General features: G+C 41.9%; 2 protein-coding genes across 2 annotated transcripts in view; both read right to left on the reverse strand.

Moving 5' to 3' along the window:
* gas7b (growth arrest-specific 7b) overlaps positions 1–2081 on the reverse strand; it is a 77039-nt gene extending 74958 nt beyond the window's left edge. The window contains exon 1 of the mRNA XM_073488981.1: positions 1605–2081. Within this exon, the coding sequence (XP_073345082.1) occupies positions 1605–1784 (180 nt within the window). The 5' untranslated portion in view covers positions 1785–2081. The remainder of the gene's footprint in view (positions 1–1604) is intronic.
* LOC141015903 (myosin-1-like) lies at positions 1858–27731 on the reverse strand. The gene is made up of 38 exons (XM_073490127.1): positions 27528–27731; positions 27305–27448; positions 25390–25546; positions 25267–25294; positions 25068–25170; positions 24861–24953; positions 24712–24775; positions 24548–24646; positions 24314–24417; positions 24096–24234; positions 23808–23926; positions 22869–23018; positions 22619–22789; positions 22213–22519; positions 22050–22132; positions 21847–21934; positions 21639–21756; positions 21438–21561; positions 20402–20538; positions 20017–20272; positions 19448–19690; positions 19194–19370; positions 18158–18303; positions 17979–18069; positions 17509–17898; positions 17294–17420; positions 17097–17215; positions 16655–16851; positions 16385–16568; positions 16045–16210; positions 15779–15903; positions 15385–15693; positions 15093–15296; positions 13658–13783; positions 13344–13514; positions 13051–13251; positions 12805–12945; positions 1858–1980 (listed from the first exon to the last, which is right to left on the reverse strand). Exons 1-38 carry the CDS (start codon positions 27729–27731, stop codon positions 1858–1860), a joined length of 5928 nt encoding a protein of 1975 aa, XP_073346228.1.
* Positions 27732–27812: the final 81 nt, after the last annotated feature.

Genomic DNA, 27812 nt, shown 5'->3' on the forward strand with positions numbered 1-27812 from the left:
TAGTGACTCCATCAAAAAAATACTACTAACACTATGATTGTTGCTATGCTCCCTCAGCTAACACTTCTAACCCTCCAGGAAGGCTCTACAGCGGGTGACTGAAACCGCCCAGAACATCACTGGTACGATCTACAGAGCATCAGTGAAGTGAGATGTCTGCACAGAGCCCAAAGGATACCAAAAGACAACACCCACCCAGCCACAGTCTGTTCGCTCTGCTGCCATCTGACAACAGATACGGAAGTATCTGCTGCTGTACCACCAGACGACAGAGCAGCTTCACTCCTCAGACTGTGACACTCCTGTAGTAAATAATAAAATAAAATAGTTGTCGATTCATTTTCTGCGAGGAGAGTTGACAGCAAATCTCTCCACACTACTTTCCATTAGAGATGATTCTGGATTAATAAGGACCATAATGATATGCTACTTATCAATAACCATACCAAACGATCAAGATCATGGCCTGATCATCAGACTGAATTGCCGTTGTCATGCTCCACTATTCAAATCACTGAACCAGAATAACTTAATCACTGACTGGGTGATGCATAACTGACCCCTCTAGAGAAGTTCATGTTTCTTTGACCCCAGTGGAGACAGGGCAGACAAAAAGTTTAGCTTCTCACTTGAAACTTCACCACTTCCACAGAGTGGATGTCTGATGAAACTGAGAGTCCCGTCCTTAAAGAACAGCCTCTCTGCTCCCTGCCACACCCAGCAGCTCCATTCCTCAGACTGGTCTTGGATCAGATAAGGGTTGTTGTGCTTGAACTGTCTGCTGCTACAGGTTTATGTGATCCTACAGTCTCTGATAGGTCACACACCACGGTTCTGTTCCCGTCTTCTCACATTCTGAGTGAAGACGTGACAACAAAAATGGCAGCACTGGTGCCAGAGCTGAGAACGCTGGCGTCGAGCCGGTCCCTCTTGGATACAAGCTGATTATAACAGACTGTCAGTATACTGGGTGGTGTCACTGACTCTGCCACTGACTCAGATCACTTAAATCCCAGACAAACATGACAACTTTTTAAGAAGTAAATGTAAAGAAGTGTGAGAGCTTTTCTAACTTGCAACAGCAGAGTGTGAACTCTCTGGAGGCAGAGAGGGGAGGCTGGGGGAGGAGGAGGAGGAGGAGGAGGACAGGGGGAGAGCAGCATGTCCTGTGCATTCACGCGCACAGAGGAGAGGAGACCTGAGCTTTCCACTGGAATGTGTGTGGAATGAGGAAGTGTGCAGCCTCAGCCAGCAGGGAGCTGGCTGCTGGGAAGGCTAGAGTTAATCTGATCAGCACAGCACGGGAAAACGATTCATTAGTGCATCTGTCAATGCTGTCTTTATCCTCAAGTGTGTGTGAGTGAGTGAGTGAGTGAGTGAGTGTGTGTGTGTGTGTGTGTGTGTGAGAGAGAGAGAGAGAGAGAGAGAGTCAGAACAGAGAATAAAAAATACAAAATAAAAATGTGTTTTTCAGAAAAACAAAATCATTAAAAGAAGTGAAAACCAAACAAAGCAGACAAAACAAAGGTCGGTTCATTTACATAATTAACATCTAATTAACATTTCAATAGAGTCCAATAAGCAGACATCATAAGTGTCCTTACCTCCAGGACCTGGACATAACTGGAGGGGAACCATCCTCTGTCTCCATCCCTCTCTCCCTCCCACCAGCCTCCGGGCAGAGCCTGGACCACCTTGATGATGTCCCCGGCCTCGAAGCTCAGTCCCTGCTGGTGCTGCTCCCCGGTGAACGGGTACAAACTTTTGCAGTACGATCCAGACATCTCCGGAGCGACTTGTCACACGGGCGGCGGTGACGGTCCCCCGCTGCTCGGAGCACAAGCACAACTTTCTGAATCACCTCAGAGTTTCTGGTCCGTGGTCGGAGCTCGACTGTCTCCTGGTTCCTGTCGAGGAGAAGAGCAGTAAAAGTTGAGTGAAGTTGGTGAACAGGTTGTCCTCCTGCTGCTGTCGGGACTGCTGTCAGGACAGGAATGCTGTCGGGACAGGACTGCTGTGAGGATGGTCCTCGGCGCTCCGCTCCGCTCCTCTGCGCTCTGCTCAGCCTGTCAGCGCCGTCTGAAGGCTGCAGGAGCACGGCAGGACGGAGCCGCGGCGGAACATGGACGAGTGCGGCTTCAAAATAAAAGCACAAAGTCTTCAAAAGTCGGTGAACGAGCGACAAGCCTCTTTAAAGCGAGCACACTGCTGAGGAAGACCGAGAGCTAAGGCCGAAAGCTTCAGGAAAGAAATAACAAGTGGACCTTTAGTTAGTTGTGTTTGTTGCATCTTTTCTTTTGTCAAGTTGTTTCCAAAAACAGGAATTAACTTTTACACTAATATTAAAACTTCTCATCAGTCAATATTACTAGGATTGTACTACTAATGGTGCTATAACATTAGGCTACTGTGAGTAGTATTAGGCTACTATTAGTATTAGCATACTGTTAGTATTAGCATACTGTTAGTAGTAGTATTAGGCTACTATTAATATTAGCATTAGGCTACTGTCTGTGGTGGTATTAGGCTACTATTAGTATTAGGCTACTGTCTGTAGTAGTATTAGGCTACTATTAGTATTAGGCTACTGTTTGTAGTAGTATTAGGCTACTATTAGTATTAGGCTACTGTTTGTAGTAGTATTAGGCTACTATTAATATTAGCATTAGGCTACTGTCTGTGGTGGTATTAGGCTACTATTAGTATTAGGCTACTGTCTGTAGTAGTATTAGGCTACTATTAGTATTAGGCTACAGTCAGTAGTAGTATTAGGCTACTATTAGTATTAGGCTACTGTTTGTAGTAGTATTAGGCTACTATTAGTATTAGGCTACTGTTTGTAGTAGTATTAGGCTACTATTAGTATTAGGCTACAGTCAGTAGTACTATTATTATTAGGCAACTATTAGTAATAAAACAGGCTACAGTTGATATTACTTAGAGATAATGACCATATGGCGACCCTCACCATAGATGCAGTAGCTCTTCTTCAGCCATAAATGTAATCCAATCTAAATTTAAAGCAGTGTACCGATATACTACCATAAATATATACCCAAATATTACTATCATGAGGAGAAGTGACAGTTCCCACCCAGTACCCCATGAAACAATGATAACTAATACATTTGAGGTAGAGACGTGGTTATTTTTTCCTGGCATTTTGGTTTTTTTTAATGCAACAAGCCTTTGTAAGTTTTAGTTTGAAAGGTAATACCGGAAGTTCCGTCTCTCATTACAGAGGACTTGACTCATGATTGTTGAGGCCTGCAGCTCGTCTCCAGCTCTCCTCTACTTCTTCACACACTGAGGAGATTTCATTTGCTGCCGATGATTTAACGTCGAAACATTTGTGCTTTTTATGATTTGAGTTTATGGTTTTACTGCCGTTCTGTTCCTTTTTATATCTTTTTCTTTTATGAGTGTCTCTGTTACAACGGTGGTGATGATGATGATGATGATGATGATGATGATGATGCTATCATTACAAATGGAAGTGGTCATCATAAATTAAATCTTGAGAGGGCATCGAATATAATTGAGTGTAATAAACACTGCTATCTTTAAAGCCTTTGTTTTTTGGTGGTATCCTATTACTTAAAGTTCAGCCTTTCATTCTGAATGCAGCAGCTTTGTTCAGAGTCACAGTTGACCTGAACATGAACAAACATTTGGCACACAAGCTTGATAGTTCCTTTTTTACACTGATGCTTGGTATTATGACACATCGCTGTTTATTATTGGCCGACACACATCACACTCACCCATGACTCAGGTCACAGTGAGACATCACGGAAGGGTTACTGCCACGAGTTGTGTGGATATTGATTCTACATTTTTCCTTTTGGTTTTCATTTGGAATCAATCAAACCAGCAGTCACTACATGAAGGTGAGTTAGATCATGAATACCACAAGATGGAGCTATCAGCGTTCACCAAGCCCCCAGTTTCATGAAAAGGAGGAATTTGGTGTTCACAAGTAGTCAAACAGAAAATGTAAATACGTCAAGTCAAGTAAACTTGATGTGTAACATTAATGGTGTGACCCTTTTAAATAAATGTATATAACAATCTGCACATAATCAGACTGGAAAGTAAAGTTTATGGCGAATGAAAAAAAGGGTGATTGTTGTTTCACCCATCATCTGCAGGTCACTGAGAAGAAAGTAGTCTGAGCTCAGCAGCACAGCAGAAATAAAACGACACCAAACAGAGAAAAACTGAAACACACACGAACTCATAGCTCATTCTGCTGCTGAAACAACACAACTAGAGCTTCAACTGCTTCAACTGCAACTCAAAGTCTGCAGGCCTTCAGGTTTGCTGTCAGGAAGTCATTGTTGAGTTCATCCTCTGAGGAAGGCTGTGAGACGCTGTTGAAAGTTCTGGAAAAAGCTCACCTTGAATTAAGATTTTATTTTTGTTCCACTTAAAGACAGATCTGGCCACTGGCTGAGCTGATGTTTGAGTACAGTTTGAATCTGATGGCCTCTGTTTGAATGACTTTGGTTAGAAACCAAACGAGAATGACCGACGTGCAAGATGTAAGCTTTGTAAAAAGAACGAAGCACATCCAACACGAGAAGACTGAGAGATAATCCAGCAGGCATTAGACATTGAACAAGGTGCTAAAATAATCTGGACTCAATATAGTGGGTATCTATAGGTTGTGAATAGTCATGGAAAATTTAGTATGGGCTCCAGAAAAATCCTGGAAAAGTTTTGAAAGTTTGTCCATGAAAATCTGTGGGAACCCTGAATGGATTTAATCCAGCTTCTATTCTGTCCATGCAATTTGTAAACTGTGATTTTGTTGTTCTGTTCTGTACATGCAACATCTACTGAACGTCTGTCCGTCCTGGGAGAGGGATCCCTCCTCTGTGGCTCTTCCTGAGGTTTCTTCCATCTTTTTTTCCCTGTTAAAAGGTTTTATTTTCTTAATATGGCAAGTTTTTCCTCACTTGAATCGAGGGTCTAAGGACAGAGGATGTCGTTCACTGTACAGATTGTAAAGCCCACTGAGGCAATGTGACTGTGATTTTGGGCTATATACATTGATTTGATTTGATTTGATTTGACTTCTTTCATAATTCTCTCCTTTGAGTCAATGTTTGATGAACACTGTTGATAATATTTCTCACAGTTATTAAATGGTGTTTAAACTAGACCCCCATTTTCCATTATCTAACATTAGCTGCATAATAAATCATAGGTCTATTAATCAATAAATCCTCTAATAGTGTTTGTTTTGTTAGTGTTTGGGTTGTTTGCGATCCTGCTCTCTGTTTAAAAGTTCAAATTAATGCTGAGTCATTATTGGCAATCAAGAGGAATAGAGTGTGAATGACGTGGATTCAATGACTTCTCCCATTTCAGTTTATTAACCTGTTTGGTAAAAGACAAAATAGTCCAAGTTGAATAATAACGATAATCCTTTTGTTATGTTTTTAATACAAATCCCACAAGAATCATCAGACTGATACACATCATGTAATCAGCTTTCATCTGAACACACGTCTTCATCAACTTTCTCTTTGCACCAGGTATGTGAAGTCTTCGTCATCGTCATCTTCACTCGAGAAGACAACGTGTAGTTCCCTAAAAAGAGGTTAGTTTAGGACTAATTGGATTGACACACTGAAGTCCTTTCTGCCACTCTTAATGTAAAGATGAACTGTTCATACTAAGGTACAGGAGCACGTATGGGGCCTCTGTGTCAGCTGATTCAAACTGTGTGTTGAATGTGTGTTGCAGAAGATACTCATGAGGCAGTTTGTGCTCATGAAGCTGCAGCGTCAAGTTCCCTTTTATTTAAGTACTGAAGATATGAAGAAGTGGCTGCTGGCTGGACGAAGCTTCCTGGAAAAGTGAGTCCACGGTGACATTTCAGATTAAAGCTCACTGCAAACGCACAACAATTTCACAACATGATAACAACTCTTTCTGAATCTTTAAGGTTCCAGGAAATAGCAAAGGGGGCAGATGCAAGAAAGCTCCTTGTGGCTGAACTGGTAAGTACAACTGAGTGGTACAGCATGGAGAAGTACATTGAAGTTGGTCTATGTGACATTTGCTCAACAGTGTGGCAATTACAGAATAATGGTACATCTTAACGTGTAATGAAACAGTAGCACAAAGACAGACCGGTCAAAGTGATGTTATTTTAAATGAGTTGCTAACATAAATAGTAACTTTAATCTGTAGGGAAATAAACCCTCTGTACAGCCAAAAGAAATGATAAAGCTTTCATTTTCTCATCAGTGTGTAATCACCTGATTATGATCATGAGTCACTTCATTTTGTGATTCTTTGATTTCAATTACTACCACTTAGTGGGAATTACCATTAAAGTGCTGATGAAAAATTATATGTATATGTATATATATATATATATATATAGATATATATATATATATATTATTTTTCTTATTGTACTTATACTACTTTATATTCATTCTACTGTACATTTCATTTCCCTCTTTTAAAGATTCACATTTGTGCTGCATGCAGTGTTCAGGGACTCTGTTCATTCAGACCTCACATCTAATTTTATTTTTTGGAAATATGACTCATAAGATATAGTCTCTGAAGTGGATGACTCAACTCCCCCCCCCCCCCCCCCCCCCATGGTCTATAGAGTTAAAAGAGCAAAACACAAAAAGGCAATGAATCATTACTATTGAAACGCAACACTTAAGAATTGGAATACATTAAACCAGTACCCCCCAGGTTTGTCTACACACTTGGAAGGGGAGGGGATTCATTTGGTAACAGTCTTCAACCTCATCACTAGATGCCACTACCACACCATCCTACACACTACACTTTTATAAAAGCGGACTTGGAGGAAAGCATACATAGCTCTTTACCTTGGATGTTCTCTGAAATTTTTAATAAATAAAATAATGCCTCATAATATAAAGCCTTACCTGCAGCAGTTGAGACTAAGTACTGAGTGATGTGAACAGGCCTGGAGCTCAGTGAGGCGCCTCTGTGTGAATCAGATGGAGCAGGAACTCTGGGAAGAACTTGAAAAAGAGAGAAGCCTTTCACTGCTGCTCAGAAGAATGGTAAAGTTAGTTATGGGGAAGATGTGGGAGAAGATGATGTGTGTGAATCACACCAGCTGCTCTCTACAGTACATTATATACCATAAACTACTTATTCAATAAATTATAATAACTATAAAGAGCATCTGTATGTTCTTTTCATTGTTATATTGAATTTTACTTACATAAATTGTATAATTCAATGTATCAAATAACTGTGTGTAATGTGAAAGGCACTGCTCATAATGATGAGCCCACACCAGTGGTGGAAGAAGAATTAAAGACACCCTCCGATGAAAACAACGTTTTTAACCTTGTTAACCTCCAAATGGTGTTTTTTATATTATACAAGACTTATCATGAGCAAAATAACCAGTCAGCACCACAGCTGAGCATTTCTGCTTCAGAGCTGCAGTGTACCAAAAAAAAGGCTTTCATATGTCACAAACCTCAGGAACCAATCCCATCAACTTGCACGCTACAGCCAAAATATTTAAAGCCACTTAGGGATTTGTTCAGGGGAAAAAACTTTAAAAACATGTACTGGTGAGGAACAGAGATGAGTTTCCAGGGGTTAAATTTATGCCAGGAGTAAAAGTACTAACACTGTTACAAGTCAAAGTCTTGCATTCAGAATCTTACTTCATGGTCATATTGATAACGTTTTTATGGAGACAAATCATATTAGGAAAGAAATACACCTACAGAGCTTGCAGAAAGGTGCAGAATAAAAGTATCCCTTTTTCTCAAAAACATAAACGACATACATTTTAAGTCAAAAACACAAAAAGTGAAGTAAGAAGTATGATATTTCCCTGAGGAGTAGAAGTAGTAACTAGCATAAAATTAGTACCTCAACATTGTACTCAAGTACAGTACTTGAGTAAATGTTACTTTCTACCACGGACCGATAGAGAGTTATCAACAGACATAGCTCCTCTTTTGGTTCTGCGACCCGTAACTTTAGTGTTGTGGTTCGGTCTCAGCAGGCAGCTGTTTTTAACAGAAACACTCTGGTTCTCCTGCTGGGAGAGCAGGGATGACAGGTAATCTAGTTTGTATTTCTTTGTGTTTGTATTGGAGATACATGTGTTCAGAAAATGTCCAGGATGAGAGTGAGGGGACCAACAGAAGCCTCTCCAGTCCAGATGTGTGTGCTGGAGCATGACAGGCAAGTGTTAAGAATTAAAGCTTCACTGGTACCTGTGCCCATGGACAGGTCTAACAGATGATATTCATTTACAATCTTATATTTACTTTTCTGCTAATGTCCTAAAACAACCCCTCCTCTAAAGTCTTGTCGTCACTGGTGCATTTTAAAAGTGCTGAGTCTGTTTTTACACGTGAGGTTGAGAAAGAAACTTTTTTTCCCCAGATATTAAAGCTTCTATTTGAAAGACAAGTTGATTTTTGAGTCTCATTGCCAACTCGCTTTGGGATGGCAGCCGACCTGTCCTACGATCCCAAGCGTCAGTTTTTGAGTTGGGACTCAAAGTAGCTATTTGTAAGAAAAGTAGATTTTTAAGTGTGAACAGCATGTAAGTGACTGTGTATGTGTAAAGAATATTCATGATGGTCTGTCACTCTGTGTCTGTAATATCTTCTTCTTCTTCTTTTTGGAGGCAAAGGAACTCTTTATGACACATGTAGATCTTTGAACAAGCTGAACTAATCTTCTGCCTCACTGCCTCTGAGGCAGCTAGAGGGGGCCCTCTAGCTGCTGTTACTGTAGTATTACACCTAAAAGCAGAATACTGCGTAGAACTGAAGTACAATGAGAAATTCAGTATACAGTGTACAGGGATTTGAGAAATATCTTGTTTAATGTGCCATTCAGTCATTTTTAGTCTCACTATAAAAATGACCCGATTATTACAGATGTAGAACACATGAAAGGCCTGAAGGGAATATAAAATACACACAGGTGTCAGTGTAATCAACCAGGTCATTTGGCTTTATTTCACACTTGAGACTGTTTAAAGGAGCAGGTGTGACTCACATAGATCGCCTCTGCTGCATGATGGGCTGTGATACAGAAACCTCACCAAGCCCGGCCTTCAATCTGTGGCCTCATCCCGTCAAACTAATGGGCACGTATTGTTATCATTCACTGACTCAGTCTTGGACACATGAGGAGTTATTGTACCGGTGAAAGTGAGAAGAAGATAACAGATATTCAAGATACGTGAATGTAAACGTAATGGTGTGACTGATTGAACTGTCATCATCGTCAGACGTCTCCAGCAGGAGTTCAGTATTTATTCGTCCAGAGCCAGGATTTCACTGAGGTCGAGTCCAAACTCCCTTAATGACATACAGCCCTCTAAGAAATCATATTTCCACATTTGATGATTAGTTTAACTGTTCAATAATATTTTGTGCAAATTTCATCATCTCTCTGTTTCACTGGCCTTTGGTAAAAGTGAAAGTCATCCTACTTAAGTAAAAGTCTTCAAGTAAATTCTCATGTTTTATTTTCAGGATCAAAGACATGTTGTTGCTGAAGCAGTGAACAGTATCTTATATCAACTGTACTTCAGTACCATAAGTAATTGTCTGGCAATAAATGTATTATATATATGTATTATACATATATTACATGTACAGTATGTATGTACAGTAGATAGGGTTAGATGATTATTATTAGGGTTGACCGATCAACCGATCAACTTGGCTGATTATCTGATATTCACAATTTTTCAGATTATAAGAATCAGATTTTTTCTTATCTGATTACTGATTAAATAAATTCATTTCAAAATGTTCTACTTTGGCTCTGATGCACCATGTAACCTGCAAAGTTACTAGTGACCTACAATATCAAATAAATGTAGTAAAGTATATTCACTTCTAAATTGTAGTACAGTGAGAGCATAAATGCAGAAAATAGAAATACTCAAGTGCAGTACAAGTATGTCAAAACTTTACTCAAGTACAGTACTTGAGTCAATTGTACTTAGTCACAATCCATCACTGATGTCTACTCAGGTAGGAAGTAACTAAAAACATTTACTCAAGTACTGTACATGAGTGCAGTTCTGAGGTACTTGTACTTTACTTGTAGATGTTTCACTGTAAATGTTTCTGTCAGTGATTTTTGAATTTTGTTGTACTCAAAGTTTCTGTCTCTGGACTTTCTCTGTTACAGTTGCTGCGCTCTGATCCTGGTTTGTATGAATATATGGTGTATAGAAAGCACATGTGGTCTGGGCTTAGTTATATGCATGATTCTAAGTGCTGTATGGACAACTGGACTGTCAGTTTGTTGAAGACGTTTCACCTCTCATCCAAGAGGCTTCCTCAGTTCTAACTAACTGGAGGAGCTGCAGGCTTTTAAAGTCTGTGTGGGAGTGTCCTTACAGAGTCGTTAAGGACATGTGTGAAACCTACACACACAGATCAATACTTGCTGTTCGACTCTCATCACCCACTGGAGCACAATCTGGGGGTCATCAGAACCCTAAACCATCGGGCTGAGTCCTCAGGTCAAGACTCTGCTGTCCACTTACATCTGAACGTTACAAAACAATGTAAACATGTTGTCCAGAGAAGACAGATGGTTTGAAAGAGGAGTAAAAGAATCAATCTATGTCAAACTGGAACATGTCCAGTCAAGTCACGTGTCCTTGTCTCTAGGATGAGAGGTGAAACGTCCTCAAGAAACTGAGACAAGTCCAGTTGCCTACGATACAGCACTTAGTATTAGCATGACCTGGATGACTGAGAACCTTCTCAACACCTTATATGCATGACACATTCATTAATTAAATCCCTTCATTCATTTATTTTTTAGCAGGAACAACCTCATTTAAAATAAAGAGTAAAAAAATAATCAGAATCAGACTTTTCTCTGATTGTTAAGAAACTAATTGGTAGAAACAGTCGTGAGGACACGACCAGCGTCCTGTCAGGTGGCTACAGAACAAATGGTCAAGATCCTGGTTTTAAACAGAAAAAAAAAAGATTTTTTTGTTCTGATTATTTTCTCTACTAAAAAGTTTAAAAATGTCAGAATGTATGTAACATTTTATGAAGTCCATCTCCTGCCGTACATTAGTGTTGCATTGTATCTCTGGAGGGTTTTAACATTTTTAAAAGGTGAACTTCAAAACATATCTCCTGTTACAGTATGTGCTGCTGAGTTTTCCTTTGCGTACCTGTAAGTATGAAAGACATGCTGATGAGTATTTTACGTCCATGTCCCACTTTAACTTCTAATCTGAGTCCCAGACAAATGAAATTCCTGTCATGATGAGGACGCTGACACAGAAACAAAAGCAAACAGTACAGAATCCCTCCGTCAGCTTCAAGGATGGAGTGACACAGCTAAATACATGCTCCATCTTTAATCCATCCTCTGCAGCCTTTCTGATTGGTCCAGATGCTCCTTTGATTATATTGGTCTAATCATGTTTAATCCACTTGTCTCATGCTAGCATTAGGTATTGTATGTAGATGAGCGGCAGTGAAGAGGACGGCTATTTGAACTCAGAACGTAAATGTCAGGAGGCATTCTGCCGGGCTCTGGACTGAGCTCTGCAAACAGATGCTCAAATTAGATGCAAACTGCACTCATAGAAACTGCACACTCCTACAAAACTGATTATCTGGTTCACTGACTCCTCTCAGAGGCTAATTAGCACTACAGAGCCTACGCTAATGTGCTAATACACCAAGAACTACGATAAACACTCAGTTTCCATTCACTTGTGTTGGTATTCACAAATATATTTATGTTGAGTGATACAGTATTTCTAATGAAAGACAATAATGTCATAAGATGTGGAGAAAAAACGGACGAAGCTGATGCTTCACACCACTTTATTCTGCTACAGTCTCACAGCAAAACAGAATTCAATCTGCAGAGTTTCTACTTTCACTAAGAAGTTCAAGAAGAAGAGGAGGAAGTCCTCTGTGTCATCTAATCAGCTTCAGAGGCCTGAAAGCAAAGGAAAGGAAAGGAAAGGAAATATTTAATGCACTGCACAGGCAAATGGGTGTACCTGCAGCTTCCTTTGTACAAAGCAGTTCATACTGATCAGACCTGCTATTAACACCAGTCCTGAGTGATCCAATCACATTTGGACAGTCAGTTCACAGCTACATTAACCTGCGTTTGAGTGAGCACCTGTGATCTGATGTCACTTCCTGCTCTACATGAAATAAACTCATCCATCACTGGAACAAACAGACACTTTGTTTTTTACACAAAGACAGAAAGAAGTTCATGTAGAACATTTGCTGAATTTACAAGAAGGCACTAATGAGTTAGAATTTGTCATAGCTGTTCAGTTACATTCGGCCCAGACCACCTCTGAATGTGGTCTGAGGGATCGGGTCTTAAATGCGTCCTCAGTGTGTCTTAGAGCGGTCCACTTGTGATCAGATCACTCAGGATGGATGTTAATACCAGGTCTTAACGGGGCCTTAGTCCCAGGCACAGACCATGATGCTTCAGATCTAAAAAGGCCCCCAACCGCTCAAACTCAACATGTAAGGAGTGGTATATTACCCCGACCATGATGCAAAGCAGCACAGAAATAAATTAAACTTTCTCGATCCCAAGGGGGAAAATACTGAAGAGTGATGTAACAAGGAGAGTGACTGTTAACAATGTACAGTAAATAATAGAAACCAGTACATCTAAAGGAACTTGACCGTCTATTAGATTATTTCACTGGTCAAATCTCTGGAAGATTAGCCAACAGCTCAGCCAATAAAGATCCAAATAAACCAAACTGATCAATGAAAGTACTGAGTTTACCTTTCCAAACTCTCTGCTCTTGGTTCTCAGCTTATTGACTTGGGACTCAGCGATGTCTGCTCGCTCCTGTGCCTCCTCCAGCTCATGCTGCACCTTCCTTAGCTTGGCCAGATGAGTACTGGCCTGCTCCTCCTGGAGACAGAAACAGACACAGGACGCTCTAATCATCATTCATCACAGTTATTTAAAAAGACAATCATTCCTGTTTGTTTCTCTGGAGGTCAGAACAGATCTCACCGCCTCTTCGTTCTGCCGTTTGTAGGCCTTGACTTTGAGCTGCAGCTTGTCCACCAGGTCCTGCAGTCTCAGGACAGTCTTCTTGTCCTCTTCAGTCTGGTACGTGAGCTCCTTCACTCTCCGTTCATATTTACGGATTCCTTTGACAGCATCAGCAGCTCTTTTCTGCTCACTCTCCACTTCACCCTCCAGCTCACGCACCTACAACAGAGAGTCCAAACACCACAAACCCAACAGTTATGATTTAGGTTCTCAGTAATGCTACCTGAATCTCATATGGGCGAGTGTGATACCCGATTTTCCAGTTTCTGGAGCTGTTTCTTTCCTCCCTTCAAGGCCAGGTTCTCAGCCTCATCCAGACGGTGCTGCAGGTCCTTCACGGACACCTCCATGTTCTTCTTCATCCTCTCCAGGTGGCTGCTGGTGTCCTGCTCCTTCTTCAGCTCCTCGGCCATCATGGCCGCCTTCATGAACAGAGTGGTGTAAACTGATTTGTTTGATTTATGCTGCTTAATAATTATGGCTGTTTCTTCAGTTGCTCATCATATGTTATACAACTGTTCATGCTTGATATACAGTAATAAGAGGTGAAGCACGTGATATTCACATCAGTGATGGCCTTCTTGGCTTTCTCCTCTGCATTTCGAGCCTCTTGGACGGCATCCTCCACCTCGACCTGCAGCTGGCTGACATCTGCATCCAGCTTCCTCTTGGAGTTGAGGAGGCTTGTGTTCTGTAGCAAAGAGACGGTCAGCAAACAGTATATCACAGGTGATTTTAGACCCTTTTTAGCAATTATTATTACTCTTTACATCTCTGACTCCACCGTATTCAATCAGAAGAATGTTATAAATTGATATCGATTGTCCTCCTGGGTCATATTATATTATAAATACTGTTATAAAATATTAATAAATATTAATAACCAAAGTGTGCCGTGTGGTTGACAGCACAAAGAAGGAGAGAGAGAGACAGACGAGTCAGCTACTGTACGAATGACTTCACTTTGCTCAGCGGTGTGTTGATATAGCCTACAGTTGTCAGATGTGGATTCCCTGAAAACTCCTCTTACATTTACTTGCGTCATAAACATTCTGTTCATGTCATTTTCTAGCTGCATAGATGCAATGATGGAGAGAGAGAGGGAAGAACCAGATGAGACAGTGGACAGATAGGGAAGATGTTTTACTGCTGTAAATACAGGGGACTTGTGTTTATACTTAAAGTGATGCAACATTAGCATTCATTTGGAGTCTGGTGTTTCCAGGGACCTCACAAATTCATAATTCAAACTCTAACATTGACTATTATTTCAACTCTGCTTTGGGTTCACCAAGTCCAGAGATTTTTAATTTTAATGTTTTAGCATGTTTACCAGCTAGTCTCTCACTTTGTCTGTGTGCTGAGCAGTGTGAAGTGGGTTTAACAAGGTTTATTCACTGAAAACAGCTGCCTGCTGGGGCTGAAAACAAGGCTGAGAGCAGTGAAACTGAACCAAGTCAAACCAAGACAGTGAGCTAAAGTGTAACTGAGGGGAACTGCAGAGTTTCAGTTGATGGGTGAAGACTTTGACTATGATCAGAAGTCAATTAACTTAGATGTTGTGGTGCAGGTACACAGAGTACTATTAACATCATTTTAAGGATTAATTAATTAGATCTTCTGTTTTTTAAAGCGGACCAGTTTATCTCCCGCTGCTAAATCGTAACGAAGGTCCGTCCTATTTACAACGTAGTGAACAACGTTTCCATTGCTTCAAGAACCTCATGGGACTGTAATGACTTTTCATGTCTGTGACATCATCCATTCATTCCTGATGAAGGACACCTCGTCGGTCATTATCCCTTACATAGCCTTTGATGCTCCAATTTTAAAAACCACGTCATCTCAACACATGACCAAGTAGCTGTTCAGTCATTAGCGACCCTGACGGTCCTCTGAAGAAACACAGTATCATCATCATCAACAGGTCTCTTACATCACGGTGCTGTCCCTTCAGATCTCACTGGCCCTCACAGATAGACTGTAATACTGCTGCTCACCTGGGAGTGCAGCAGCCCCACTCTCTCACAGGCATCAGCCAGTTCCTGTTCAGCCAGCTTGCGGCTTCTTTCCGACTGTTCCAGAGCGGCCCTCAGCTCCTCCACCTCCGCCTGCATCAGGCAGCTCCTGCGCTCCGTCATGGCCACCTGCTCCTTCAGGTCCTCCTGGCTCCGCAGTGCCTCGTCCAGGTGAAGGGTTTGCTCCTGCAGAGGGGCAGGAGGGTAAAAGCTCTATGATTTACCCAAACAGCTAATCATTTTGTGTTGAAGCTGCCAATGAACAATATTTCACTTTGAGGTGGGCTTGGATGTTCCTCAGCTGCTTCTGGGCCTCAGCTGCCTGCCTGTTGGCGTGGCTCAGCTGGATCTCCATCTCATTGAGGTCAGCCTCCATCTTCTTCCTGATTCTCATGGCATCGTTCTTGCAGCGTGTCTCAGAATCTAAGGCGGACTGCATTGTTTCCACAATGCGCTGACTGTTGCGTTTCATCTGCTCGATCTCCTCGTCCTTCTCAGCCACCCTGCGATCAACCTCTCCTTTCACCTGAGCCAGCTCCAGCTGGACACGCAGAATTTTAGATTCCTCATGTTCCAGAGAAGCCTGGAGTCCAGAGAAAAATAAGAACACATTGATAAAGAGGAATGAGCCATGGTGTAAATCATTTATTCGTATTACGTCAAGTTACCTCAGCCTCTTCCAAAGCAGTCTGGATCTCTGTCTTCTCCGTCTCACTTTGCTTCTTAGTCTTCTCCAGCTCATGGATGGCTTTACCATTCTCTCCAAGTTGTTCAGTCAGATCAGAGATCTCCTCTAAAGGTGTCAAATGTATTAGAGTTTTTTCAGACAAAGGCCAATATAAACTGACATATGACCATAACATCCTTGGTGTTTATTCAGAACCATCTGATCCAGTGTCAGAAGAACCTTCCTGTCTGACAGTAACATACGTACGTTGCAGGTTTTTATTCTCTCGTTTGAGGACCTCGAGGTGCTCCAGAGCTTCCTCATAAGAGTTCTTCATTTTGAAGAGCTCGGTGCTGAGGGAGCGAGACTCCTTCTGTGATCCATCCAGCTCAGCCTGACTCTCCTCGAACTTCTGCTTCCACTCAGACAGAATCTGAGGAAGACGCAAATTATTGGTCATGTATCTGGATGGATGATTTTATAAGGTCACTGGAGAGCAACAAGCCAATCATTTTAGAGAATAATAATGTTGCAGATTGTTACTGTTAGTATCTGTGGCTTGCTGTGATTGGTCCAGCATAATGAACGTACAGGATGTCTTTGTTACCTTATCAAAGCTCCTCTGCTTTTTATCCAGGCCAGCTGCTTGAGCATTCGCCCTCTCCACATCGACCATGAGGTCCTCCACCTCTCCCTGCAGCCTCTGCTTCGTTTTCTCCAAAGATGAGCACTTAGCGTTCACCGCCTCGATGGCCTCCTCAGCCTCCTGCAGACGCTGGGCAAGCTTTTTCCTGAGCATAACAACATATAACATATTTATTGTCGGTTTGTTTGTTATCAAATATCTCATTTCATAATGTCTTTGTGTGTCACTCACTTAGCCTCCTCCAGCTCATCATTGCGCTGGATGGCATCAGTCTCATATTTGGTTCTCCACTGCGCCACCTCAGTGTTGGCCTTGGACATTGCTCTCTGGAGCTCAGCCTTGGCCTCCTGCTCCTCCTCAAACTGCTCCCTCAGCAGATCACAGTCGTGACGTGCAGAATGGAGAGCATGGGCGAGGGCATTCTTAGCCTGACAGAGAGGCAGGATTTTTTGGATTTTAGCTGAATAAAGTTTGATTTAATCAAAGCAGATTTTCTCTCAAGGTTCAAATAATCCTGTTATTATGACTCCCCTCCTTAAAGTCTGTCATTTGGGGAAAGAGTTTTTCTCTGCTTTGTGTTAAAGCAACAGTTCACCCAAAGCTAATTAGTTATCCTGCTGACGTTCAAACATTATTGATGTGACAGTCATTGTTTGGTTGTAATGCAGCAAACCTTCGCTTCTTCTTCCACCTGCCTCTTCAGCTCCTCAATCTGCTGAGTGAAGGCCGTCTTAGCCCTCAACATCTGAGAGAGTATCGCTTCTTTCTCCTCGAGAAGACGAGACAGCTCACCTGTTGAAGAGGTTTCAGAACACGAGGTAAGAGAAAAGTGTTGAAGTCTCTTTAACAAGATTTAACTCTGCTGGTTACCGTTTTCATTCTGAAGTTTTGCCCTCTGAACATTAATTTCAGCGATCAGGCGAGTGTTCTCATCGTGTTTTGTCTTGTAGTCTCCCAGCTGGTCATCCAGAGAGTGACACATCTTCTCATAATTAATCTGTAATATTATATTAAAAAAACTGTTATATTCATTTACCATGATATAATGAACACATACTGAATACAGTCTATACTGGCGTGCTTACCTTTGACTTGACCATGACCTCTAAGTTGCTCGACAGGTCATCAATCTCCATCTTGTACTCGCTCTTCTCCTTCTCCAGCTTCTGTTTGACCCGCTGAAGGTTGTCGATCTGCTCTCCCAGCTCAGCCACACTGTCAGCGTGTTTCTTTCTTAAAGCTGCAGCGGTGGCCTCATGGTGAAGCGTCGACTCTTCCAGGTCTCGTCTCAGTTTCTGAAACTCCATCTCTCGCTTCTTGTTCATCTCTACCTGAGAGGCAGTGGCTCCCCCGGCCTCCTCCAGCCTCTCGCTGATCTCCTCGAGCTCCCTGGAGAGATCGGACCTCTGCTTTTCCACCTTCGCCCTGGCAACGCGCTCCACCTCAATCTCTTCTTCCAGCTCCTCAATGCGGGCCTGGGTAAAGCAACAAAAAACAACGATCATTCATTGACTCGCAGCACATTTCAGTCCAACCTTTTCAGTGTCTAAAGTACCTGAAGCTCCTTGATCCTCTTCTGAGACTGTGCTGCCATACTCTGCTCATCCTCGATCTTGGATACAAGCTGGCTGAATTCAAAGTCTTTCCTGTTTGCAGAACCACACCATGTGGTTAATGAATATGTGCAGTAATGTGCCTATCATTATTCTCAGACACTGCTGCACAAATACATACTTTTTAAGCCGTTCTTCCAGTTGTTGTTTGTCATTTTCCAAATCCATTATGGATTCTTGACTCAGTTTCAGATCTCCTTCAAGCTTCCTTTTGGCTCTCTCGACATCCATCCGCACCTTTTTTTCTTGTTCCAGAGAACCCTCAAGCTGAAACATTGACACAGTTTCAGCAAAACAATCAAATCTCGCATTTATTGATTTGTTTGGCCACACGGCACGATAAGCTTTAAACACAACACTAAAACGGAGCACGTACATCCAATAATCATTCTCATTCTAGCTGTTTTTCGTCTCATTAACTTCTAAATAGAATATCTGGCTGTTAAGTTGCTTGATGCTCCACTGTGTTCACCAGCTAGTTGCTAATGTTTTCTGTGAGCTAGTCTGGTGCCTGGAAGTAGCCTCCAGTGGGTCTTTAGAGCTTTTACCCTGAAAACAGCTGTCTGTTGGGTCATCTTTAAAATCTCACCTCCTCTTCTCACTGAAGAATAGAAATCCCATTTAATCATCCAGACTCGTTTCTTCTGCTTTAGTTTTTTCACACCACAAAGTCTAAACTTTACGACAGCAAGTTTTGCTCCACAGTCTCTGTTTTGTTTTATCTGCTTCCCCATGAGATCAGTGAGGAGCTGCATCGCTCCCTCTGACACAGTAACCTTCGTAATATCCTGCAGTGTGTGATGCACCATTATGTTCAAATCTTGTGGCGTGTGCATGGTTGAGATTAGACAAGAACGTCAGCGAGTTGTTGAACTCCTGATGCGTGAGCCGGGCCTAACTGAACTGAACACCCTCATATTTTTTCATTTTCAAACTTGTAGTCTTCAGCCCCAAATAACATCAGCTAGTTCCTCTGGAGACACCGAAGGCTTTATTTCTACTTTTTTTCACATATGCAGTAGAACTCCCCAACACTTGGAAACACACTTAAATGAGTGAAATTGGTGGAGTTATAATATAAATATATAAAAAATTGATCAGAGCATGTTTAAGTTTCACATACTGTAGCTTCTAAAAGGTAGTGGCCACACGCTTACATCATCAACTTGTTGCTCCAGCTTGATCTTGGCTTTGCTCAAAGAGTTGACTTTGTCTTCCTCGGCCTGCAGATCCTCCAGTGTCTGCTGGTGGGCCTCCTGCAGGGCCAGCTTCTCCTTGGATAACTTGGCGATGGTGTCATCCAGAGAGGACATCTCCTCGGTCAGATTCTTCACCTGAACGAGAAGCAAAAAGTAATCTGTTAGTCGGTGTTTAAATAGTGGGCTTGGTGTTCAGGTCAGCAGATGCACACCTTGTTTTCAGTGGCATGTTTTTCCTTCTCCACTTTGGCCAAGGTGAGCTCCAAGTCATCGATGTCTTTCTTCAGCTCAGAGCACTCGTCCTCCAGCTTCCTCTTCTTGGCAGTTAGCTCAGCGTTCACCTCCTCCTCATCCTCCAGTCTCTCGCTCAGTTCTTTGGCTTTGGCCTCCAGTGAAATCTTGTTCTTAATTAGCCCCTCACATCTTTCCTCTGCATCTGCCAGACTCTCACTTTCCTGTTGAAAAAAAAAGGCACAGTTTGCATTTAACCCCGAGCCAGTCCCTCCCCATTCCATCCAAAATACACAACGTATTTATAAAGACCAGACGAACGTAAAATCACGTAGTAAGCAGCATACATGTTTGTACAGTAGTGACATACAGCCACTTTTAACTAAAAGTTAAAAAAGTTAACTTAAAAGTTTTAACTGTTTTCCGGCTTTCTTTTTCTACAGCAGCCTTGATGTGGAAAGTGGGTCGCTACACGTAGCATGCTGAAGCTCTTACATGTGACTTACATTAACAGCAGTATCTTTGCAACATGTGTACTCTCTCTACTTACAGACTGAATCTGCAGACACAAGTCATTCTTCTCCTGAAGCAGTGAAACCATTTTAGCTTCCAGTTCCTTCCTCTTGGTCTCAGCTTTGGTTAAATCCTCCTTACACTTGGCGAAGTCCACTTTCATGATGGCCATCTCCTTCTCAGTCTCAGCACTCCTCAAGAGTGGCTTGATCTTAAAGTAGAGCTTCATCCATGGCCAGTGTTTCACATTCATGAAGGAGCGGATGTTGTACTGGACGATGTAAATGGACTCTCTGGAAAGTGTCAGAGTTCGTTTTTAGTTTTTAGCTTCAAAGCAATAAGTACATCCATACAGATCTACAGTATATTTATGTACATGTGAAAAGTGATCAGTGATTTTAATCTACCATACTCATGATTACCTCCTCTCCATCATTTTCTGATACTCCCTCCTTCTGAGGAAGCCGCGGCACAAGGCCTGAGTGATGGTGATGAGAGAGGCCAGTTTTTCATCCCTCATCTCTTCTAGTAGACCCAAGAGTCCAGCTTTGAAGAACACCTTCAGGAAATACAATTTGGTTATATGTTAAGATACTCACGAATACTACATCAAAATAACCTTAAAGGGACAGTTCACCCTAAAATCAAAAATACATATTTTTTCTCTTACCTGTGGTGCTTTTATCCATTGAGACAGTTTGTGTGTGGTCTGCTGCTTTTATATCACCAGGCAGAAGGAGGCGTGCATCTACTCATGGACAAGAGGCTAGATGACTGAGATAACTAAGCTAGCTAACTTTACAGCTCAACCAAAGAGGGCGCCACTAATGTTTTCATCACAAGCATGGAACTTTTGTCCATGAGGAGATGCACACTGCCTTCTGGACAGTGATATGGAAAGAAAATAGTTCCTTGTGAGAAAATGCGCACAACAAGGTCTGTGGATTATCTTCTTGTATTTTTTGGCTCAAGCAGAGTGCTGTATAGTTCCTTTATATTGGAGAGCAGGCTGACATCTCTACAGCTGATATCTCCAAAAACTTGACAACTCACATCAAAACTATCTAGAAGGATAAATATCACTACTGTACAGGTAAGAGGAAGAATATGTGTTTTTGATTTTGGGGATAACCGTCCCTTCAACATATGGACATGAGTTTCATAAATGTTTTAATGGTTAGTATGATATGTCGTATGCAAAAGTGTTTATATCTGCTCTGAATGGCTACACTCAGAGCTGGGAAAAGCCTGTCAGCTGTCACACAGGCCCCGTAAACTCTCCAAGAACTGCTTTCATTTGAATCATACAACTGGGAATAACCGTCCACACGAGACAAACATTCCTGGTGTTGCCTTACTGTGACACCTCCACATACTTGACAGAAGTGATGGATGCAGCAGCAGCAGCACTTCAGTTCAAACACACTGAGGCCTGTTGTAGCATTCAGAATCATTTACCTTGGTGTGCCCAAACTTATACTGTGTGTGATCCACATCGATAGACCCCAAGAGCTTCTCAGCAGCTTTCTTGTTGTCGATGAACTGTCCCTCAGGTATCACACTAGCATTCAGTACTTTGTACCTATAAGACAAACCCTTGTTAGAGAAGGAGGGTTTTTGTTTTTTGAATTCTCGAACAACCTGACCTCTGCTTCTTACCTTTGCTTGAAATCCCCGTACAGGATCCTACTGGGGAAGCCCTTCCTACAGATCCTGATCCCTTCCAGCACACCGTTACATCGCAGCTGATGGATGACCAGGTGGTGCTCCATAATGCCTGAAGGTCAGCCAGAGCTAGATTAGAATCACACTGCCTGAGACATGATTTAAATAGTCTGATAAACAGTGTTTATAATATGACACTTACCTGGAGTTTTAGTTTCATTTGGAATTAAACACCGAACAAAATGAGGATGGGTGCTCTTAAGATTTGTCATCAGCTTTCCCAGATTCTCCTGTTAGAGATAATCACTGTCACTACTCTGTCGCACAAAAGCTGAGCTGTTGTTTCCTTACTTCATTATTTGTAATTACTTAAGAGAATCCAGTATTATTTCAGTATGCAGTTACCCGGAAGAGGGCTGACACAGTCTGGAAGGATGAGCCCTTCTTCTTTGCTGCTTTCTTAGAAGCACCGGCTCCACCAGTAGCATCTAGAAGAAGAAATGTTTTTTATCTACAGTATACAGATAGACCTTAAGATAAAACAGTCAAAACATTCTCAGATTCTTACCGTCGGCTGTGGAATAGTTAGAATATAGGAAAGCCAGTAGTTTGAGGCTGGCTTTCTGGTAGAGCTGGACTACAGTATCATTGAGCGGGTCCTTGTTCTTGTCCAGCCAGCCTGTGATGCTGTAGTCCACAGTGCCAGCATAGTGCACCAGGGAGAAGTGAGCCTCAGCCTTGCCTTTGACAGGCTTAGGCTTCTGGAAGTTGCCGGATTTACCCAGATGTTGGTCATACAGCTTGTTTTTGAAGGTGGTGTCGGATGCTTTGGGAAACATACACTCCTCTTCGAGGATGGAAAAGATGCCCATTGGCTGTTGAGGACGAAACAACTCTGTTTTAACATATAAAGTCATTCTGTGGAGGCATTTATTTCTGGGACATTGTACAACATCATATCCGTCTGAAGTAACCTTTTCAATGAGCTCTATACAGGCAGCCAGGTCCATCCCAAAGTCAATGAACTCCCACTCGATGCCTTCCTTCTTATACTCCTCTTGCTCCAGCACAAACATGTGGTGGTTGAAAAACTGTTGCAGTTTCTCATTGGTGAAATTGATGCACAGCTGTTCCAGACTGTTGTACTGCAAAACAACACTTTTAGAGTAGAACCACTTCATTCAGAGGAAATTCCAGAAAAATCCCTGCTTAATGGTAACTTACATCAAAGATTTCAAACCCAGCAATGTCCAGGACCCCGATGAAGAACTGCCTGGGCTGCTTGGTGTCGAGCATCTGATTAATGCGGAGGACCATCCACATAAACATCTTCTCATAGACTGATTTGGCCAGAGCACCAATAGAGTTGTAGACCTGCACAATGACAGTGAGTTCACAGTGAGTTTCTGCTGCTCGCCGCTGCTCCGCCATCCTGCCTGTCTGCTCAACCTAACAAGCTCAGAGACACTGCAGGTGTAGCAAAGAGCGGCTCCAGAACCCTGGACCCTGAGGGGAGCAGCAGAAGACCGGGAGAAGTGTCTGAGAGATCAGTGTGTTTACCCGCAAAGCTACGGCTCATAAACTGCCGTAAACAGAATAGTTTATGAGCCAGACCTACTGTGTGAGTCATTAATCCAACATTTGGGATGTGACATTTCAACTTAAATGGTTCAAAATGGCTTCCAAATATCTGTCCACTGTAATGGACTACATGCATGAAAGGGATACATTTCCCATGATCCATGTTGTGCAGCTTTACTTTGTCTGCTGTTTGGTGCCTGGCAGGGAGTGTACAGTAGGTGTAGCAGAGCTGTTTCACTGAAGACAGACTCCTGCTGGGGCTGAAAACCAAAACAACTGGCTAAAGGAAGTTTAAAAGCTCAGAGGAGGTGCAGAGTTGGAAGGTAATTCTCAGTGGATTCACCACTATTTGGAACACCTTTCAGATCACACACAGTCATTTGATAATTATAAATATAAAAAATATTGGTTAGCACAGCTTTAGGGTTATTTTGGACATATGTTTTCTCTCAGCTCCATAGTATTAGCTACAAGCAGTTTAAGATCAGTTGTTTTGGTGAACGTTATAAGGAGTAATATACTCTTATAACGTTCACACACGTTGAAGTGGCAATATAAAATTCATAATGGATAACACACTACCTGCTGAACAGTCTGCCCTTTGGTCACATACTCGTTCCCAACCTTCACTCTGGGGTAACACAGAGCTTTCAGCAGGTCAGCAGAGTTCAGACCCATCAGGTAAGCTGCTTTGTCAGCCACTGGTCAGAGAAAAAGATCAAGTCAGAGAACTACGAATGACAGGAGAGAAGAAAAATTAGATAAGAAGTAGAAAAAGATAATTAAAACAAAAATCCATATATGATACAACTATCATCAGAAGAAGAAACAAGGGATTCAAAGATGAAGGTAAATCCAGTGAACAGTCACCCTCTGTCCCGTCCGGCTCTGCTTGCTCCTCTCTCTGCTTCTGCTTGAACTTCATATTCCCATAATGCATCACAGCACCTGTTAGCTTGTAAATGCCAATCCTCTCCTCTCCAGTGAAGCCCAGGGTGTCAATAGCACTCTGAAAGTACATCATCACCAGGCTGATGTAAGGACCGGTGAATTTTAAGAGTGAAGGAAAAGAAAAGGTCGTGACTCACATCCGTGGCCATCAGCTCCTCGCTGTCATCAATACTGGCCACGCAGATCTCCCCTTGGCTCACAAATGGGAAGTCGTAGGGGTTGGTGGTGATGAGGAGAGTCTCTGCGTGACAAGTAATGAGCCAGTCACATACAAGCCTTGTAATTCAAACACACCGTGCATACCATTTCACTTAGAACATACAGTGAGAACAAATGTACATACAGTAACAGTGTGATCTCTCTTGTGTTACCTATGAGCTCAGGCTTCTTGTTGGACATGATCTGGTAGAAGATATGGTAACTCCTCTCTGCAGCCAGCTGAAACGTTACTCTGGATTTTTCCAGCAAGTCTGTGAAGTAAAACTGGATGAGTCTTGAACAAAACATTGCATGTCTCTATTGTGTTGTAACTCACAAGTTTCAATATCAGCAGAAGACAGTTTCCCTGTGGTACCAAAGTGGATTCTTATGAATTTGCCCTGAAAAACAAAACAATACTTATTAAAGGAAAGAAGCTGGCCAATCAGTTATTGGTACCAGCAGAATCTCTGTCTTTTAACTCACGAAACGGGAGGAGTTGTCGTTCCTGACTGTTTTGGCATTCCCAAAGGCCTCCAGCAGTGGGTTAGCAGAGATGATCTGGTCCTCCAGATTCCCCTGCAGAAACGATGCAGACGAGACATGATTTAGTTACAGATATATGCATTGAAAGGTTATAAGTCGACTACGTGCAGCACCACTTGAAAAAGCATCAGTTCTTTCTAATATTACATGTAATTTTCCGGAGGCAGCAGCATCTTTCTTCCCTGCGATTGTCGCAAAGTACTGGATGACTCGTTTGGTGTTGACAGTCTTTCCTGCACCAGATTCTCCACTGCAGAACAAAACACACCAGAAATGTTTTATTTCCCCTTTTATGACATAAAGTATCAAAGACAGGCTGAAGCATTTGCATCAACATGCAGCTTACGTGATAAGGATGGACTGGTTTTCTCTATCTACAACAGATAACACCACAGTCATGTCAGAATGACACCCTGCACTGCATCAGAACTTTATATGTAAGTGACTGTGACAACAGTTTGAGTTTTACCAGTGAGCATGAACTGATAGGCGTTGTCAGAGATGGAGAAGATGTGAGGTGGAGCCTCCTGGCGCTTTTTGCCCCTGTAGGCCACCACTACCTCTTGGTTGTACACTGGTAGCCACTTGTAAGGGTTCACAGTGACACAGAAGAGCCCAGAGTAGGTCTGAAAGTGTAAAAAAAAAAAAAAAAAAACACTTGTTTGAGGAAGCATTTCTTTGGTGATTTGATGGTCAAAATATATTTAGAAGTTCTGTTGAAACTTTCTTTTCAGAAAGTGGGCCCAAACCATGCTCAGAAGATGACACCTGTATGTATTCTCCAGCCCACTATCATAGGCATTACGTCCACATCAGACAATTCTGCATTTTACAATTGATTCCAATGCCAACTTCACTGCCATTGCAGGAAGCAGTGTGGAGTGAGGCCGAAAACTGCACGTCCCACCACAGACCTGCAATTAACATTCACCCTTTATTTAACTGTGTATCAGCACAATCTTTCCTTCATTCCAAGCAGGCAATGCAGTTGCTGAACCTCAACCATACCTTAACTAAAGGTTATTCTCCATCACACTGATCTTTCCTGGATCAGAACCATACTGTACTGTGTCATACAGTCACTCCCTCTCTCATTCTCTGCACCCAAACAAAGCCACAATAGCACTGTATCGTTAACAGCCACAGGACACTGTTCCAATGTAAAGCTCTTTTCCCTCATTTCAACTTCAAGACAAAAGCCACAGTTTGTGTTGATTTAGCTGGTGACACCTCACACACACACACACACACAGCCTCGATCATATTGCTCTACAGTTTCACAGTCTGTAATGTCCTCCATTTATGAATCTTATCTATTATGATTTGATGATGACTTTTCACTTAATAATACATTTAGTTATATTTATAATTAACTACCTTTAGCCATCACATAGTGATACATCTGTTTTCAAATCAAATATAGCCATTTAAGTGCCACAGCAGCTGTAACATCATTAATAATTACTGATAATGTTTACCCTGTCACAACTGCAGTTCAGTCAGTCTAATGACAGTTTCTACTTTTGTAAACATCAGAGATTATAGATTAAGTAATCCATGAGATCAAATTCATAACCCAAATTAATAATCAGAGAACAAAAATGATTAAATGGAGAGCATTGATTTGTAATTCTAAAGTCTAAATATCGCATATTTTAATTGCATGTAAATGTTTAGTCTTATTCTTTCACAGAAGTTCAAAGTAAAGGTTCATTACTGTCTGTTGAGTCAGTGAGTATAAATGACATTACTAAAAGTGTGATTTATTACAGGAGACAGAATAATCAATGTGAAATGCATTACTTTTACATATAATACTAATAATAACACATTGTGTTGGATGTTTAAGTAGAAGTTCCCTTTAACTGAGTATGCCATAACTAAATTTACACAAAAGGTTTATGTAAGTCTGCTTTAATTGAATTGAATTTAATCAGACTAATTTATTATTTTTGATGTACATGTAAATAAAACACTTAAAGACAATGTTTTCTGCATAATTATTTGTGCTGGTTTTAATCTAGGCATCGACATCTTTTGAAATGCACATCATCAAGTGCACGTCTACTGGGATGTACAGCACTTAACAGTACCAACTGGAAAAGTTCATCTCCTCTTGACCATGTATTTCTGATGCTCTTTGCAGCGAGCAATGAGAACAGCTTATGCAACATGTGGACCTTTTTCACATGTAGCCGTGGGATAGCAGTCAGACATTATCTGGTTGAAGACCACTCCTTAAAATCTCACCGCTAAAGTAGCCTCTGCTTACTGCAGCTGTCAGGGCAACTAACTGCAGCTCTAATGCGTCTGTTGAGCAACAGCTCACCTGGCATTGTGTGAGAATGACCATCATCAACTATGGTAAATGTTGCACTACTCACATAGATCATCCAGGCTGCGTAACGCTCTTTGAGGTTAAACAGCACAGCGGCCTCGTTGAGGTGGGTCATCATGGCCATGTCCTCGATCTTGTCGTACTTGGGCGGGTTCATGGGGAAGACTTCATCATCCTTCACTGTAACAACCTGTGAGGAGAGACGTGCCCTTCATCAGCAGAACGATATAGAGGGCATGGATGATTAGCCCCGTCCACAGTGAACACACCTGTCCTGCATTAGTTTTAACTGTGGCTTTGCCGCTGTCTTTGCTTTGCAGAGTGCCTTTGACAAACAGCTCCTTTGGATCCACCGCAAACACTGCAGTTTTAGCATCAAAGGGACGATTTTGGGATTCGATTCTCTCTCGTTCAGGTCTCCTCAGGTACGGGGCAGCCTCCCCAAACACAGCCATCTCAGCATCCGAACTCATCTCTGCAACACAGCCCAGAGGGGACTGAAAGATCCGGGGTTAAAGGTTAGATCGGTGATACTAGAATAATCATTATCATTC

The sequence above is a fragment of the Pagrus major genome, chromosome 20 (assembly GCF_040436345.1).
Source record: "Pagrus major chromosome 20, Pma_NU_1.0".
In the NCBI taxonomy this organism is placed as follows: Eukaryota; Metazoa; Chordata; class Actinopteri; order Spariformes; family Sparidae; genus Pagrus; species Pagrus major.